At 41.4% G+C, this 18,404-nt stretch overlaps 1 protein-coding gene across 2 annotated transcripts; it reads left to right on the top strand.

The window, feature by feature from the left end:
• The first annotated feature begins 1,364 nt into the window (after positions 1-1,364).
• Positions 1,365-11,555, top strand: CBLN4 (cerebellin 4 precursor). Of its 2 annotated transcripts, XM_068700575.1 has the most exons (4): positions 1,365-1,855; positions 3,374-3,490; positions 6,289-6,424; positions 6,515-11,555. In XM_068700575.1, the coding sequence occupies exons 1-4, from the start codon at positions 1,574-1,576 to the stop codon at positions 6,721-6,723; spliced, it is 744 nt and encodes a 247-aa protein (XP_068556676.1). In that variant the 5' UTR covers positions 1,365-1,573; the 3' UTR covers positions 6,724-11,555. The 2 variants fall into 2 exon arrangements, with proteins under 2 accessions (XP_068556676.1, XP_068556677.1); XM_068700576.1 differs by having other exon boundaries at positions 1,367-1,855; positions 6,289-6,657.
• The last annotated feature ends 6,849 nt before the right edge of the window (positions 11,556-18,404 follow it).

The following is an 18,404-nucleotide window of genomic DNA, read 5'->3' as shown; positions in this document are numbered from 1 at the left end:
GAAGGCTGCTCTTACTTAATGGCTGACATGGGAAATATTTGTTGCAAAACTCTTATATGCAAAAATATTTGTCGCATTGAACTTCATCTATCCAAAAATCACACTCTCCATTTCTTACAAGCCATGGACTCTTTGCTGTTGCTGCGAATGAAATTCCATTGAGCCTGTTCTGCTTCTGGAAGCACTGTTTCATTTCTACCAGTCCTTCGATGGGGCTGGGTTTCACCAAGAGATGATTTCAGTGCATCATGGGACCAGGTGATGCAAGAAAGATCTGCTCTAGAAGCCGTCACCAGTGCCATACCAGTCAAGTCTGTAATAATCTTGGTGCGTGGGAGTACTGAGCAAAGGCACCTGCTTGTTCTTCCCGTCCTTTCAGCACACATCCAAACAAGAAATATCACTAGACAGGGGAGTCTAATCCAAACGTTACCGGCAGCAGCCATTTGGCAGCACCACGAGGCAATACCTGGCAATATTAATCCTCAAAGGGAAGGCAGGACAGTCCTTTCAGTGATGGGGGGTCTGAACGAGGGGCATTGAGGGGGGCTGCTTCCCTCCTCCTCCTACCCAGTGCCGGGCTCTGGGGCATCAGTGGCATGGCACACGGGGTCAGGGTGCAAGCCACAAAGAAGAGCACGGCAGGTCTGTGCCCCGGGAGACTCCTCCAGGTTTAGAAGCACGCCTTTCCACCAGGCTGCAGTTCTTACCCCCGCCTCCTTTTGGAAACGAGGGACGTTGCACTGATTTGTTGCTTTCCCTTTGGCTTTGCAGCTGCTTAAAAAGTTGCCTGGGAGGACAAGTGTGCGAGTCGGCGGAGGGGGCAATTTGAAGAGGAGGATTTCTGTTAATGGAGCCCCGCATCTGCCCAGCTGGGCGAGGGACGGGCAGGTTTGTTGTGACATAACTCTTTAGGGAATTGTGGCGGAGAGAGGCAGAGAGAGAGAGATCTGGAGTCTGCAGCACCCCGGCGGTGGTATCAGACACGGGATCTGGCAGCTGGGGGGAAGCTGCCACCTCTCCGCTCCGCCACTCCGAGCATCCTGGATCTCCAGCTCAAAGAGGAGAGCGAGCCGGCAGCGGCAATCATGGCAACGCCAACTGGTTTTATTTCTTCGTGACCCCTCTCTTCTCCTCTCTCTCATCAATAATTCACCTGAGGGCTTTTTTTTTTTTTTTTTTTTTTTTTTTTCTCCCACCCACCCCCCTCCTTCTTACTCCCTTTTTTTTTGATGTGGAGAGAGGAGAGAAAAGGGGGCGCCGGGAAGTGTTTATTTTGTCCGGCTGCATTTTTGCGGCGGGTTTGAAAGAGGAGTCGGGTAAAAAAAAAAAAAAAAGACACAAAGTGGTGGCGGGGAGGGGGGGGGGGAGGAGGAGAAGAAAAAGAGAGGTGAAAAAAAAAAAAAAAAAGAGTCAGAGGGAAGAAGCCGGAGGAAAAGCGAGAAGACTTCGGAGCGGCGGTGCCGGGAGGTGCGGGTGCGGGGCAGTGCGGGGCTGCCGGCGGGGCCTCCCGCGGGTGCGCGGTGGCCGGAGCGGGGCGCGGAGCGGCGCGGAGGGGCCGCGGGTGCCGACCATGGGCTGGCGGCTGCTGCCCGCCCTCCTCCTCCTGGCCCTGGCGCTGGGCGGCCCCGCGGCGAGGGCGCAGAACGACACAGAGCCCATCGTCCTGGAGGGCAAGTGCCTGGTGGTCTGCGACTCCAACCCCGCCACCGACGCCAAGGGCTCGTCCTCCTCCTCCCCGCTCGGCATCTCCGTGCGGGCGGCCAACTCCAAGGTCGCCTTCTCGGCCGTGAGGAGCACCAACCACGAGCCCTCCGAGATGAGCAACAAGACGCGCATCATCTACTTCGACCAGGTGGGCTGCGGGGCCCGGAGGGGGGTCCGGGGGGGATCCCCGAGGGGCTGGGGGGCGATCAACAGGTGCCGTCCCCTCGTGTCCCGCGGAACCGGGGCGCCCTGGGGTGATGCTCGCGGGGAACCCCAGCCCCAAAGCTGGGGAAACGGGAGGCTGGGGTCTCCTGAGGAGCAGGGGGCTTTAATTCCAGCCCCCCCCGGGGAAGGAAGGGGCTGCCCGCCGGGGAGGGCGGAGCGGGGCGCGGAGGGGGGCGGCCGCCGTCGGGGCTCCGGGGCCGTGCGCTCTGTGCCCTCCGGCCCCTCCCGGCTCGGCGGTGGATGGCACCCGGCAGAGTGGCGAGGTGAAGCCCGGCCGGGGGGGCTGCGGGGCCGGGAAAACCTGGGGGAAGACCGCCGGGGCCCTGCTAGCATCCCCGGGGCAGCCCTCGGGGACCCCGAGGCGCTGGGGGACCGGCGGTGCCCGGGTGCGGGCAGCCCCGTCACACTTCGGTTGGCTGGTGGAGCCTTGGAGGGGGAAGAGAAGAGCAGTTTTTAAGGAAAAATAATTCCAGTTTTCTCTAAAAACCACAGGTTCCTAGTACAGCCCTTCTCAGTCAGTCATGCTTTAACATGCAGGTTGCGGCACGTATTTCCTATGCCAGATCCTGTCCTAGGGCAGGTAATTGAGACTGATAGTCATTTTACTTCCTAGATCATATCAAAATGAGCAGTAAATTATCCTGACAGCCGAAGCCAGATTTGTTACGTAGCTTTATGCTGGCGATCTGAATCGCCCTAACTTCGTGGGCATTCCTCGTGGCTTTCTAGGGCTGTGTCTGGCATAAAGGAGCCTGAAAATACCAATTAAAAATAGAGCATAACCGAGTGGGAAGAAAGAAAAAATTAGTCATTTAAGAAGAGATTTAGTATATATATGATGCACTCATCTGGTACATTCCTCTTGGTTCCCTGTCTCTGTTTAATCAAACCCAAATTATTATTAGTGCTTACAAAAACAAAGCAGCAAAAGCTCACAGCCAGATCTCGTTCATATGCCAGGTATTTTGGTAGCTCAGGCTGACTCTGAACTGGTGAATGAATTACAGCATTCACACACAGCCTTCCTCACAGTTTGATACTTTCAGGAAGGTGGTGGTGTCTTGGCCAGTGCTTTTTAGCCAAAACTAATATGCCACTCCCAGAATCAGTGTTTTGATGTCATTTTTGGGGTATGATGAACAAAAAGAAAATGCCTTTTTTTAATATCCTCTAAGCATGTGTAGAAGGAAGATCTTGTAGGCATGACATAGTAGCAAAGTAAGAAACATTCTCCCCCTAGCTTACTTATAGTAAAGTTGCACGATAAATATAAATAAACATCCATTTTATCAGTAATATTTCAACTTAGTTGATAGAACAATGAATGAAAAATCAGAGATGTAGATGGACAAATATCTGTGGGGAAACATTTAATAGTCTATATGTATTATTTAGCGCTGAACACCTGTACTAATTCCCATTGTGTACCTTCTGTTTGTAGATCCTAGTAAATGTGGGCAATTTTTTCACATTGGAATCTGTCTTTGTAGCACCAAGAAAAGGAATTTACAGTTTCAGTTTTCACGTAATTAAAGTCTATCAGAGCCAAACAATACAGGTACGTTGATCAAGTATGATTATAAAATTTTTTATTTAAATTGTTTATTCACAATAGAATCTTGACGGAACACAAGCATTTAACAAACTTTCAAGGAAGAATAGCTTAGTTTAAAGCAACTTGTGGTGTACAGTTCCCAGCAGTGGAGTGAATATATTTAAACCATACAGCTGGAATGAGGCAGGATTCTCACCTGAGATAAATTGCCACAGCTTCACTTCTGTACTCTAAGTACTAACTATCTGGTGTAGTGTGAAGTGTTGAATAGAATGAGACAACCAAGGGTAAAATATATCTCTGAATTTCATTTGATTGCATAAATACTATTGAAAAGTCATATTTTTCTACTGGTTAAACTCACTGTCTTGAACACAGGGGTTCTGGGAATACCTACCACAGTTGCTTATGTTGGTAAAATCTTGTCACCTGGCTGTCAGATCACAATGCCAGATAGATGCTCATGAAACCAGACTGCTGTGCTCTGCTTGTTCTGCCACTACACCAGAATGTTATGCTGCTTCTAGGGAACCTTTATAGCATTTTAAACTTGCTAACTTGCTTCACTATATAATGCATAAAAGATACCTCATATACTAAAAAAAGGTGCAATTCTATGTTTTCATTTGCAGCTTAATAGCAGCTGAACTGCTTAATTAAATATAAATATGTACTAGCTTAGAGGAAAAGCCTCTAAGTTCCTGAACATCACCTTGCTGAGCCAAAAGTAAATTCCTCAAAGTCATTCCTTAATCTTCACCCCAGGTCATGCCATTTCTGTGACATATATGCTGGCTTTCTAGATTTGGAATAATGTTTGTAGCTTCTCCTGTTTCCACCTGTGAGACCATTGGATTCATAGAAGTATCTGTCGCTTTTACCCTGCTCTGATTTCCTCCTGAATGTGGTTTCCAGTGTACAGGGCTGAGAGGAAACTGATTTCTGCAGGAGGCATGATCAGCCCTTTCGTTGTGGCAGCTTTGGCTTTGGTTTGCCATGAAAGCTCCTGAGAAAAGTGTAAATGGTACAGAAGTCAGAGAAAGCTGGTGTAAGACACGTTCCCATCCCTGGGGAAATTCACCTTCAGTTTACAACTTGAAATCCTGCTTCCATTCAGGAAAGGTCTTCCATTCGGATAAAAGTCTTAGATGAAATATTGACATCGTGAACTCCCCTATAATGAGCTTGTAAGCTATTTAATAGGATCAAATGCTGTTCCTCTCACTCTCTTAAATGCTGAGGGTTGAAATGGCCTAGAATAACTGTATGTCATTCACCTTCATCAGATTAAAAATACGTATTGCCAGGAAAGATGTTCAGGCTTGGATTCTGGAAGCCTAGTGCAGCCCTCAGTGCTTTACACCCAAGTACTCAAACCTGATAGTCTGGGGCCTATAACAGGGAATTTAATGACCTACCACATGACTTAAAATCTTTCTTAGATCAAGATTTTCAGAAGTGGTGGATGAATTTGGGTAGCTCCATTTTGGCACAGTTAATGTAAATCTGAGGCAAACCTGTGGTATGTCTTCTGCTGTAATCCAAATAGCTGTAAGATGACCCGCAGGGAAACCCGAACAACAGAGATGGTACAGAACAAATAACATGAACCTAAATTAAGCAACAAGTGAAGTCTTGATGACCTTTTCATGTGTGTGATAGTGAAGGGGAGGACTGAAAACCATTGCAGTAGAGCAAACCAGCTTGAGTCTCAGTCACATGCAGGCAAACACCACTAAATCACCTGAAGGCTTCCTACATAAGTGATATTACTATGCCCCTGAAACATCTGTTAGTGCCATTAAGTATCATTAAACTGAAATTGGTTCCCTGGGGATATCTGATTAAGTGGATTTCCCAGATAAGCAAATCCCAAATCAGGGCCAGATTCTGCTGCCCTGACTTATGCTGAGCAGTAATTTATTCCACTGTGACTCCCATTAAAATTAATATAAGCATATGCAAGGTCAGAATACTCAGTTTAACCAAGCATTTCTTAATTCACCCTTCCATGACTGTATTATAGTAATTTAAAAAGAAAAAGAAGTGGAAAACTAATAGGAAAAATGAAAATGCCTGAATCTGTCCATTCTTTTGACCCCTGTCCAACTTTTTATTTACACAACTGTCTGTGTAGTGTGGCTTTCATAGAAGAGGCCCTGTGTACATCCAGAAGTGTTTTATGGACAAATGGATTCAGTATCAAAACACAGTGTGGTGGTTCCTAAAGCTGAAGGTCTGTCCTAGACTTTAAAATCAAGCTGCAATCAATAATGGAAAGGACGTATGTTTTGCTCTCAATGAAGTGTAAGCTCCCAGCCTACTGGGAAATCTCATTAGGAGCCTACATTGTATCTCTGGGTGCCTAAGTTTCTTGAAAATGTCTTCTTTGTTCATAAAATACCGCCTTTAAATACCTTCTGAAGTAGGCAATGTGAAACGAAACTGAGGTACTAGCTTACAGGTCTGTATCACCAGAGAGTTAGCATAGATAGGGCTGTTCTGCCAACAATTAATGTGGTCATGCAACTGATGACAACAATATCTCATTTACCTTTCACACTGTCTGAGCCCAAGCCGTTGAAGTCAGTGGGCAGCATCGCACTGACCCCATTTAGCCGCAGATCAAGCCCATGAAACACGTCCACACCACATGAATGTAATTAGTTAAAAAGAAACAAACAATAACAACAGCGAACAGCAGGACCTTAAACAGACCTCTGGCACTGCAGTTAATATTCATTGAGACTTGTTGACGTTTTCTTGTTAATTAGAGCTTTTCAGTGTTTTTTCTCTCGTAGGTTAATTTGATGCTAAACGGAAAGCCAGTCATTTCTGCTTTTGCTGGGGACAAGGACGTCACACGTGAAGCTGCCACTAATGGAGTCCTGCTCTATCTAGACAAGGAGGATAAGGTTTACCTGAAATTGGAGAAAGGTAATCTGGTCGGTGGATGGCAGTATTCTACGTTTTCTGGCTTTCTGGTCTTTCCCCTGTAAAGTCAATTTTCCTGTGACATTCATCCAGGTGTGGACTCATCATTGCCCCTGTTACATGAAGATCATTTTATCATCATGGGATTGATGTTTCTTTATTGTTTTTTCATGGGTGAATATGGATTCTCTTTATGGATTTTGGCCCCATCTGAACTACTCAGAAGTTTCACAGAATTTCGTGTGTTTAAATACAATATATTTGGATTGAAACTAAAGCAGACGATAAATATCTATGCTTAATGTTACAGTCTAAAGCTGCCTGCAAGATTTATTCAGATTTCATTTACTGGACTTATTGGATTCATGAGAGAAGTGGATTTTCTTTAATTACGAAAAGACTGGCAACCAGGTCTATAATTTAGGAGAGTTTGAGTTCAGACTTCAATCAAGAGTTAGTGTGTTGCTGCCAAAGAACTGTATATTGATATATTGGTCATACATGTTTTTGTCACTGGGACTTAAATGACATGATTTATTCCATTGTCTTGAGAAAGGTAATTATTATTGATACGTAATTGACTTTAATTCTTCTCTGCGTGTAGTCTGTTGGATGGCTCACCCATATATCTATGCTCTGTCACAGGTCACAGTCATGTCTAGCTCACATAAAGCTAAGAGGTTATGATTGTATTTTAGTTGTGTATGTAAGGTATTCCTCTTTTCCACATGGTGTTTTCTAAAAAGTGCAGATTATTATAACCATTAAGAAAAATACTCTTACCAGGGTTAAAGGTGATCATTCAGGCACAACTTTGCAAAGCAGTTTTGCCCTTCAGGAAATCTCACACATTAATCTCACAATTTTAATTAATGTGATTGATAATAACTGCTTTATTAAAAATCTAAGGGATTCCTTCCTTAGACACAGCCACTTTATTAGCTGGAAATGAGACCCCCCTCTTTGTAATTATGTCTATTTTTCAAACCTTTTGTTGTGTTAAAGGTATTATCTAGTTTTGCCTTAACTCCACAAGTGTATATAATTTTAGATCATATGTTTAACAAATATTAACTCCAAATAGCCTGTACCTAACTTGGTGCAATATCTTTTTGGCTTTTTGTACAGGTCATATGAACTCATAAGCTTATTTATTATGTCATTGTTACATAATAAAGATTAATATATGTTAGCTGAATTTTTGACCTTTGGATTTTGGAAGTCACTTCATGCTATTTTTTTATTGGATATAATTATTATATGCAAAGTGTAAGCTTTTAGGATTCACAGAAACTGTCCTCAGAGGCAGGCAAACTGTCACAGTTTAGTCTGGCAGAATCCTACAGGTGATCAGAATGATCTAGAAGTAACCTATGCATTTTATTTGAAAGTATTTAGGTAGAAATCCTGGCTTCACAGAAGTTAGTGTTAAGAATCACATTGATTCCAAAGGAATTTGGACGAGATCTGTGCTTTAGGTTTTGCCATCAGCATTAAACTCCAGTGCAATGACATCGAATATCAATTGAAAATGATCTTCACACAAACTGCTAATGAAACCTCCCTTCCCCATGTCCAAAAGTACACAATGAATTTGATGGACATTTGTGCCTTGCATATCATGAAGGATATGGTTCTAATTTAAAACATACTGTGTAGTTGAGAAAAATTCTGGATGCAAGGATATCCAGAAATCTAGGACCTCTTCTAAAATCCAAGCTTTGGCTTGAACTGTTGTTTTAGTTGTTTCCAATTCCTTCACTTGTTAGCTAAGCGTAGCATATCATATTGCTCTAACTGTTGCAAATGGTATTTCACTGATATAAAGTCTAATTGTGGCTGATGGTTGATGCTCCTGATAAAATTTTAGAGAGTCACTGGCATAGAATAATGCCCAAATTCCTTATTTTTCTGGATCCAAAGTACAGGGTGGTTTTTATTTTTATTTATTTGTTTATTTATTTAAATTTCAGGAAGATAGGTGGGTATGTTCACACTCCTACAGGATAAGTCAGATGAGGAGAAGGTCATTTAATAGACACAGTGTAGTTTCTGCACATAACACTGAAGTTTGAGAGAACTGGAAAGACCTGCCAAGAAGGCAAATGATTTACTTATTTGAAAAACATTTTAAAATGTTTGTTATGATTAATCAAAGTATATCACCACTACACCAAACAAATGTGTATATATACGTATATATATCTTAAAAAAAAAATGGGATTGCAGCACATAATATGCATGATATTATGAAAAATATATTTGCCGTAAGAGTTGATTCAGAGGGGAACATCAGTATTTTGTATAAAATCAGTAAAATCTGAAAGCTCACTTTACCCATTGGTATATATGTAATGTAAAGGAAATATTGTTCCTGCACAGATGGAAGAAAAATGATATTAAAGGTGTCAGTATATGTTTTGGAATGATCAAATGCATCTAACTTCTTTAGTTTGTAAACATCTGAACTCTAAAAGCTGCTTTTAGCATTCAGCAATAATACTCACCTATCTTAATACACTGTTGATTTCCCCTTGGCAAAACATTTCTGATTGCTTGAGTCATTAGCAGTTATTTACTTTAACAAGAGAGTCTAGGAAGTTATTCAATTAAAGAGATATATTTTGATGGAAACGCCCTAAATTTTTCTGCTCAGACTCTAAAACTGGAATTCCTAGCTAATTATTTTGGTAGTGAAGGGAACAAAAAGTGTCAGGGAAGTCACTGAGAAGCAGCTCGTGTCACCTGTGCACAGCGCTGGGACCTGAGGTGGCCTCTGGAGGTGGGCAAATGCACGCCAGTTGTCTCAGCTCACATTTAAACATTTCAACAAGGACAAACTCTGGCTTTTAGGTTATAGTTTGAGCTATCTTCCAGACTCTGAGCTCATTTTCACTGCGTTGTCCCACACTTCAGTTGCTTCTGTAGGAGTTTCTCCCAGAAGAGGTGTTTAGCATAGCTCATCAAGCCTAGAAGGAACTAGGTTTGGAAATCACCATTTTCCCTTTCCTTCCTCATTCCTTTTCCCTTTGTCTTCCCGTGTTAATGCTACAGCAGTCAACTTTGTAGCTGATACAGAAGGCTGAGTGTGCAAGAAAACATTCTGGCCATGTGTGGTTATCAGTGTTATATTGTTATCAGTGGCTTCTTTACAAATGAAATCAGTAGTTTTACCTTTTTATCTGTATTTCAGTTATGCTTCATCCATATTTTATTATAAAACCAAGGAAATAAAAAGGAACACTTTGTCATGCTTAGGTGATGTTTTTTTTAGCAGAGCTAGGTATCTGGGAGAGCCAGGAATGCCCCGATCTCCTAAATGCATCCTGTATAGAAAACAGCTCTCGTCTTTGAGTCCTGTTTGCCAGGATGAGTTGAGGATGTGTGTGCCAAATGGCTGTGGAGCCAAAACTGATACTGTTTAAAAGAACCTGGGTAACAAAGGCACTGAGGTAGCTTTGAAAATTTCACAGACACTTTTCTCTTTTTAAAGAAAGGAAAAGCTAACTTTGAAGTATGGAGAAAGAAAATGCAACATTTCTTTATTTTTAATTGTTTATCATTATTATTAAGGCAACAATTTGTATTTGTTTTGCATTATAGCATTTTCTAGTAGTATCAGTATAATATTTTCTGAGTGTCAATTAAATCACCTTCCCCAGGCCATGGCATAAGTCTTGTGACTTCAGTGTCACTGCTGAGACAAGGGGAACAGGTTCAGGAAACAACCAGTGCCACATTCAGAGTGCAAACACATCCAGTGCTTGCTTGCTCCTGTTCAATCTGTGGACTGCTCCTTTTTCTGACAGAAGGCATTTTTTGAAAAGGATGTTTTGGAATGACTAGCATATTGCTATATTTCCTCTTACATATTATCTAGATCTCTATTTTGAGGAAGATGAATGCAGCAAACCTGGACGGTTTTAAGTGTCCTGAGAAACTCAATATTAGTTATTAACTCTGCTTTTTAAAGTTATTTTTATTTTTATATTTTTCAAGTCCACAGAAGAACACAGCTGCAGAATGTATACTATTGTTACAAACAGAATTTAGGATAGAGAAGATAAATGAAAGAAGCAGTGTATCATAATCACAAGATGGAAGATGAACCATTAACATGAAATATGGGCTGAGGCAGAGAAGCAGATATATTACTGAGGGTTTCAGAGTATATAAGGGTTTCTGAGTTGGTTACATGGTTTACTTTAGCAATTCATTACACTTGCCTTTCATGTTGTAAGAGCTCTTTATAATATTAAAACTCTCTGTCTTCTAAGGACAACGTTAACCAAATGACTCAATGTAAACAAATTAAGAACCCCAGAGAATGAGTTTAGTGGCTGGCACGTGCCACGACACTCTATATATTTGTATCATTGTTATCCAGATGGAAAAAGATCCTCTGAGAAAATGCATTTTTAGACTCTTAGACACTGAGCTAAAGTTATGTATCTGTTGCTGGTTAGCAAAGTGATGGGGTGGAGGGAAAACCTTTCCTACCTTAGAACACTAAGGGGAATGCATACAAAGGATAGTGATAAAATCAGTCACCGTTATATAAGCGATGGATGAATAATGGAAAGGTGGCTTGAATAGTCTGGTTAGTGAAAGCTGTGATCTAAGGCGTTTGATGGAAACAATCACTATTTTAATCTTCATAGTCTGGGGAAGGGAAAAAGCCAGTTGCATCATTTTTAACAGGTTCTTCTCCTTTTTCTTTCTGTCTTGTTGTTCAGCTTAGCTGCAAAAAAAAAAAAAAAAAAAAAAAAAAAAAAAAATCTAAGAAGAAAAGTTCATTTCTGAAGGGAGATGGGATTATTTTATTTTATTTTTTTTTTTCTCCCCAGTGTCTAATGTGGGGAAAAAAAATCCATAAAAGGGGAGGAAAATGACAAAGTTCATGTTCATTCAACTTGACTTAACTCAAATACATTCTTGACCTATTGTCCAGTTTAGTGAATTGCCTGTGTTCTTCTTATATGCATAATACTTTTCCACAATGCATGATGCTGACCCATCCTGTTAGGGCCACCATATTGTAATCTGATGGCTTTTATCCTGCTGGAGGAAACTAGATGTAGAAGTGTAGTTCAGAGCACTGGAGATTGGCAAATAAAGCAGCTTTATCTCTGTACTTACACGTGTGCATGGATTTACTCCTGCAAAGCAGGGCTGTCATCCCTGGGGCATTTGTGGTGCAGAGGGCAAATACGTGTATGAACATTTACACACCTGAAAACAAGCTGAGTGTGGTTTTTTCTGAATTCCCACTGACACAAGAAAAACTCAACTCTAACCTCATTGTGAGGACATTTAATGTCCTGATGCTGAAAGGAGGCAGATCTCCATGGGATCTGGGCAGAGTGACCAAAACTCTGTAGAGGGGACAAGACCTGATGGCAGAAGGAGGGCCAAGGTCTTGAGGCCCTCTGTAGAAGTTTTTGAGCAGTTTTATATCAGTTGGACATGCTATCCCTCCTTAAGTTTTACTCTATTTAAAGGTCAATTTATTATTATTATAAATTATCTAATCCCTTTCTTTGCAAATGAAGATCTACTTACAGTGAACATATTCTCAAACAAAGGCAGTCTTTAAAATGAGCACTGTCTGAAAAATAACGCTATGAAAGAGGACTCCTAAATACACAGCAAAGCAAAATTTCTCTTAGATTGGAGGCATGCAATAAAGTATCAACACAAATTGAAATAAAGATACATCTCCTACACAACGAAATGTACAGAAACAAAATTGGTTCTGGCATCTATCCCACAGACCTGCAAACCAGCTAAAAAGCTTGGTACAACAGAGTAACAACTCGTGATGGTGGCTGCTCCCACTGGGCAGCAGCAAAACCACCTGGCTGAACTGATCTGCCTCCTGCTAATAAGATGCATTTTGGCATGAGGAAGGCTGGTGCTGGAGTCAGGGCGTGCCCCTGCAGCAACAGGGCTCCATGAGGCTCCATCAGAGCCTCTCAAGCACCTGAACAGACCTGACCAGCCCTTGAAATGCTCCAATCTACAGCAGAGTGCAAAATGTTCCTTGAAACAATTTGCTATCAGGGAACACTGTTTGGATTCAATTACAGTTTACAAAAAGCAGACCCATTAGAAGATTTTTTATTTTTACAAACAAAAGGAAAGAATTGTTTTGGATCACAAAACTTCAGTAACTTCAATATTTAATTTTAAGCTCACACTTTATTTTGAAAGTGAAAGAATTAAAACAATAAAACATTTAAACTTTTGAAATAAATATTTGAAAATAAAATATTTAGACTTGTTTAAAATAATGTATTCAACCAGAATTTCATTTGCATAAAGATTATACGGTTTTGGTGGATCATTCAGACTTTTTGAATGATTATATTTCCAAATCTCTTGTTATTTTTTATTTTGATTGATTTATTTATTTTTTAAACAGAAAGCACAGGTCTTCCCACAAGCTTTACTTCAATCCAATTCACAGATTTGCTAAAGCATGCAAAACAGCTTATTGAAAAGTCTGCATAAAGTTTTCATAAACTGTAGTTTTTGATTTCAGACAATATCCTTAATAGCATGAGGAACTGTGCTTTAGTCTTTGGGAAGGATCAAAGTGCAAATTTCCTCACCTGAGTAAGCCCAGCTCACATTAAGCACACCTGGCTTAGAGGTTTCACTAGAGCCTCACTGAAGTTCAGCAGAAGGTTTGTGAAGACCTTCAACACAGGAGGGTCAGGGGGGTCCAGTTGTCACACAAAATATGACTTTGTGCCCACAACCAGACTCCACCTTCAGCCCCAGTTACTGCTTCAAGTTAGGGCCACCCAACTTATGTACAGAAGGGTCAGGTCAAAGTTTCGGCTTTCCCCTGAGCTTGTGTCTTTTAGACCTCAATAAATCTTTAAAGCCAGAAGGTTATTTGGTGGTAGGTAACGAGGGAAAATCTTCAGAGAAGCAATGCCCATCCAGATCAGCCGAGCCTTCACCTCAGCATGACGTGAAATAATGCTTGGTGCTTTGCTTGTTTGGTGCTCTTCGTGGCTGTCAGAGCTTGTGCTTTACTGGAGGTTTCTGCTGAAGGTGAGAAAGCCATCTGCCCTCTTATGAGTAGCTGTCAATAGACACATTCTCATCCCATACATTCCTAGTGACAATAGAAACATATTTTTTACATAGTAAATAAATCAGTAACCATTTAAGTACTGTAGGGCTGTGCAACTTCAGGAGCAAAACAGAGTCGCCTGTAAGCTTAGTCTTTTTCTCTCTATTGTAAATCCGAGCTTAAGGTGTTCAAAAGGCATTGTTAGATATATTTTTTTTTTTTTCTGTTTTCTTCTGGAAAGGCCAGCTAAGGAATTTGGTTTTCATGATGCCCCTTAGGGTCCCCACAAAGTAATAAGTCAGCATCATTTTCTAGCTGCAGTTGATAACATTTATTGCTAATTCTTTAAACCCTTCTTTAAAAGAAAACAACTCTGCAACCTGCATTGCACCCACAGGAATAATCTTTCTTTTCCTCAGTTTGGTAATTCAATTGTGACTTGTAAACTTGTGCAGTTGTAGCAAAAAAAGTATACAGTCAACTCCAATCTATCTTGAGGAAAGTAAAAAGTGCTTACCACTACTGGTGTAGTAAATCCTGGCTGCTTTATTAAATAAATGTAGAATTTCACTCAGAAGCCTTAAGGAAGAAGAGTTTTAGAATATCCGAACAATTTAGCACATTTTAAAGCTGAATAAAGACTGATTCAGTTTCCAAGTGAGATTTAAACTGATGGCATACCAAATCCAACTTAAATTAACTTGAAAAGTGTGGGCATTATTTATGTCTTTTGAGTTGTGAAAGGCAAACCAGTCTACCGGATAAATTCTTGAGTATCATAATCTTTTGGGTACTGGAAAAATAAAGACTCTAAAAAAAGATCCCACGAGAGTTTATAATTTTAAGTCAGCCCTTAAATAGTCTTTTTTATATAATCTTTACACATGTGAACAGGCCAAGACCCAGTGGACAGTTAAGTACAAGCATAAGGCTAACTGCTCAAGTCACTTCACTGATTTTAATATACCTGTTTCTGTGCCTAAAGTTATGTCACTTCTTAATTCTTTGTTTCATCAACAGAAAATACTTTACAGGGATAGGAAATACTTTAACAAACATTTTGACATGTTTCTCAGAGATGAAATGTCCTCCCCTCTTCCAGGAGCTTCTGAGAAGCTGATTTGTGAACAGTGCAGGTGGACTTAGGCACCAGACCCCACCTTCAGAGAATAATGGAGCCAAGATGACTCACTTTAGTATTCATGCAATATCCGCTCTCTTCTAGGAAAGGAAGGAATATGACAAGATAGGAAATATTAAAAACACCCCCCTTATAAGCCAGGTGGGGCTATGGGAGCAGATATTGCTTTAGCTATGGTGCTGCTGCCCCCAGCTCTCACCCTACTCAGGCTCTGAGCTGGGAAGAGGACCGATGCCAGCACAGGACCCACAGCAGTGCCCTGCCTGTCTGCAAAGACCAGGCATGGGAAGTTGCTGGCTCTCATAAGGATGTTCTCATGGTGTAATATGTTGGCACAAGTCACCTGTTGTTCCTGGTGTCAGGGAGGAGAAAGATGTCCCTCCTTCTGGAGCTGACCCCAGAGGGAAGTTTCTTTCTCTTGAGGACCAAAGGAGTTGATCTTGAGGTCACTGCCCTCCCATCGGCATTGGTGAGCCCTCTCCTGTTTGGGAGGACTCCTTCTTGCCCAGCTGGTGGGGAGATGATCCCTGCAGAATTTTTTTGCTGTGTCTTGAAGCCATTTAATTTCTCTCCCACTTGCCAAGAAGAACACAATGAGGGTTTCTTGCCAGAGCACTTGGTCTCTTAGCTGTACCATGCCTGGAGACTTGGCTCCTAAATCATTTTGGGTGCTCTTGGGTTCACCTTCTGCCAGGTGAACTAAAAACTGGGTGTGATCCTGGGGCATATTCCTGCAGCAATAGGGTGTTCCCCTTGGCCTGGGGAAGCAGAGCAGCTGGCCAAAGAGCTGCGACCCTGCTTTCCTCTGTGCAGCCTGTGACGGGAGAGTTTGCTCTGGCAAAGCCCAGAGAAAGGGACCCCTACAAATTTATAGAAGGCAATGTATCTTGTTCAAACAAAGAAAGGGGGAAAATAAAGACAGAAAAAAAATCTCCTATGAGCAGAATTTACTATCATTACTTCTTTCACATTATTGCAAAAAGCTGGTGAAGTCTTACAAAAGAGTCTTCCTATTCTTTGAATGAGTCATGGTAATAATGTGAACCTTATGCTGCTTTCTCCATCTGTGGAACCTCTCTTATCTCAATACAGTCTAACAGTGCAGAGGTGTCTGTATTGTAGCCGTAGAGAAAGAGAAACTGAGTCATAGACAATTTGCTTGGTTGGTTCCCAGACACAGAGGGAGCTGTTATCAGACAAGGACACAGAGCTCAGGCTCCCAGTATCTGTTCTCCAGCTCTAATCCCTTTGCACCTAGCAATTATAACTACTTGAAGCGATGATCTTCATTGTGATCTCTCATATAGACTTCTGCAAAGATGATCTCCAAGCATTTCATGTATTTTTATTCCTGCAAATAACCAAGGCTGTTGCCCGCATAAAAGTACTGGCACAGAGTGGGTTACAAAATATATTGTCCTTTAATGTATTAAAGATACTTTCTCAAAATTCATACTGGCATTGGGAACAGACAAACTCCCTTTGGCATTCCGTCTGATGTTGTCTATACGGATTGAAGCAAGTGGTTGGCATTTATCTTTGAAATGGTTAGGAACTGGATTATTTATGTATTTATGCATCATGGTTTTGAGATGCTTATTCTTTACCAACAGATAAGGAGTCCCAGTTTAGACTTATAAATGTAAGTCTGGGTGAAGCTGTAAAACTGGAGAATATTACTACACTGCTAGGAACTGTTTTGTAAGTGAGATTAATTTCTGTGGCAATGAGTTGCCAGGTCACTGGCCTTGAACATATCTTTGTGGTTAAAATGCAGTTGAAACAGTACTTTAGAGACAATTATGAATGGCCTTCAGTATTGCTCGTATGACTGCATTTAATTAGCTTGTAAAATGAGATTTCTGTGGGAAGAGGCTGGCTGTCCTTATTAGTTAAATATGTAAAAACTAGTTTTGTCATTAAGGTGAGCTAGCTAAATCTAAAATTGTGTCCAGTAACCACTGAATGTAGCTGAAAGAGGGGGAAGGAAGGAGCACTGCCTTTTGAATGTACTTGGACTCTTCTTTAAGAAGCTGCTTTTGGGAGACAGGACCTGAAATGAAACAGTTTTAAATCACTTTAATTTATGGCCAGACTCCAAGTTCAATTCTCCACAGCTGTAAAAGTTGTAGCAAAATGATGCTTGCCCTTTAAACATTGAGTGCTCAAAGTGCTCAAAGGCAATGCAAAAAATACTACACCAACAATATAATTTTTTCCTGTTTGAAGCTGATGAATTTTGGAACTGGTCACAGAGAAAGTGAGAACCAGACAGCACAGGGACATTTCTTTGCTCCCAGCTTTCTTCCCACCTACTATTTTACAAAAAATATTGCAGAATTCAACAGCTTAGTATAGCAAAGTTTTCCTTAGCTCTGTGCTCATTACTATGGTTCTGTAGGCTACAGAAATGCCTGTAAGCCACATAAAAACATTAATGCACTAAGTAAGTGTCAGAGCTCAAAGAGCTTAAAACCTGGTGCAATGTTCTGCTTCAGTCCAAATCAGCACACAGGTAGGGGACCAGTGGCACAAAGGCCACCAGCGTGAGCAGGGCTGGGGAAGGGACAGTTCAAGCTGTGCCAAAGCCAGAAGGATATGCTCACACTCACCTTGGCTGCTTAATTTGCAAGCCTGGGGAGATTTGGGGCTATAAAAGGAGCACAATTGACTGCTGAGTCCAGGATTGGAAATCAAGCAAGCTAAAGTGTAAGAATGAGGTTACAGGAGCCTCCACAAGTGTTTTTTTTTTTTCTTTTTTTTTTCTTTTTCTTTCTATAATGTAATCTCAAGCCTTCAAAAATAGGAAAACCTATGCTTTATTGCAGTGGTCTGGCCAGAACTGACCTACTCAACAGATGATACATGTGTCCAACAGATCCTTAGAATGCAATCTTCTGTCCTGTTATGGAAAATTCCTTCCAGAAAGTGGAAAGAATTACAGTGATGTGTGAAGAGAGTTCTAAGCTGCAGTCTTGAATTTTAGATTTCTAGGGAAGGGGGAACTGAATTCAATGCTCAGAATCCTAATTGACCCTTGTGGTTTTAGTAAAAGTCATATCAAAACCGAAAATGGAATTACTTCTACAGAAATGGTGGGAAAGTAATCATACATATTTCATACGGGGACTTCAGCTTGATTCATTCTTATTCCAGTTTCTGCATATTTACAACTTGGCAGAGCTCTCAGGGTAGACTGGATGATTTGCCTTGAAGTATGTGAGATTTGTCAGTAATTTGAGACACTGGTGTGGATGCCCATTTACTCTGTCTTATGTGTCCCATATTTTTGTTGTGAAACAGCATGCCACAGCTTCCAAATGAATGCTCTGTTTAGGGATAAAATAAGCTTACAACTATGTAAATGAATTTCAGAGGAGTGGCAGGGAGGTTTATGTTGTCCCATACTTAAGGCACTTTTCTCCTGAGCAAATACATTCAACATTTTTAGTGTACTCTAATTTGTATACTTTATATCCTTGGTTGATTCTCTTCTCAAACTGCTCCTATGCACAAAAAGCCATAAGCAAACAGCAGCACTGGGAGAGCTTGGTGTATTTTGCCTCAACATGTTGTGCAGAGCATTGCGGCATGGTCCCTGGGTGTGCAGATGTGCAGGTTGGACAAGCCGTAATCAAGGGAGCAGCAGTGAAGAGCAGAGAGCTGACAACCCATGCAGTTAGCATGGCCAGTAAAGCACAGATGTTGGGACTGAACCAGGTATTTGGTTCCTTTCCAGACCAAGAGTTTGTTCA

The sequence above is a fragment of the Anas acuta genome, chromosome 16, assembly GCF_963932015.1.
Source record: "Anas acuta chromosome 16, bAnaAcu1.1, whole genome shotgun sequence".
Classification (NCBI taxonomy): domain Eukaryota; kingdom Metazoa; phylum Chordata; class Aves; order Anseriformes; family Anatidae; genus Anas; species Anas acuta.
The sequence above is the reverse complement of the archived record's forward strand: the minus strand, read 5'-3'. Positions and strand labels throughout refer to the sequence as shown.

Bases quoted from the DNA above. Each gene is read 5' to 3' on its own strand.
- CBLN4 (XM_068700575.1), top strand. From the start codon at position 1,574: ATGGGCTGGCGGCTGCTGCCCGCCCTCCTCCTCCTGGCCCTGGCGCTG. The intron at 3,491-6,288 runs GTACGTTGATCA...TTTCTCTCGTAG, and splicing joins ATCAGAGCCAAACAATACAG to GTTAATTTGATGCTAAACGG. The intron at 6,425-6,514 runs GTAATCTGGTCG...ACATTCATCCAG, and splicing joins TTACCTGAAATTGGAGAAAG to GTGTGGACTCATCATTGCCC.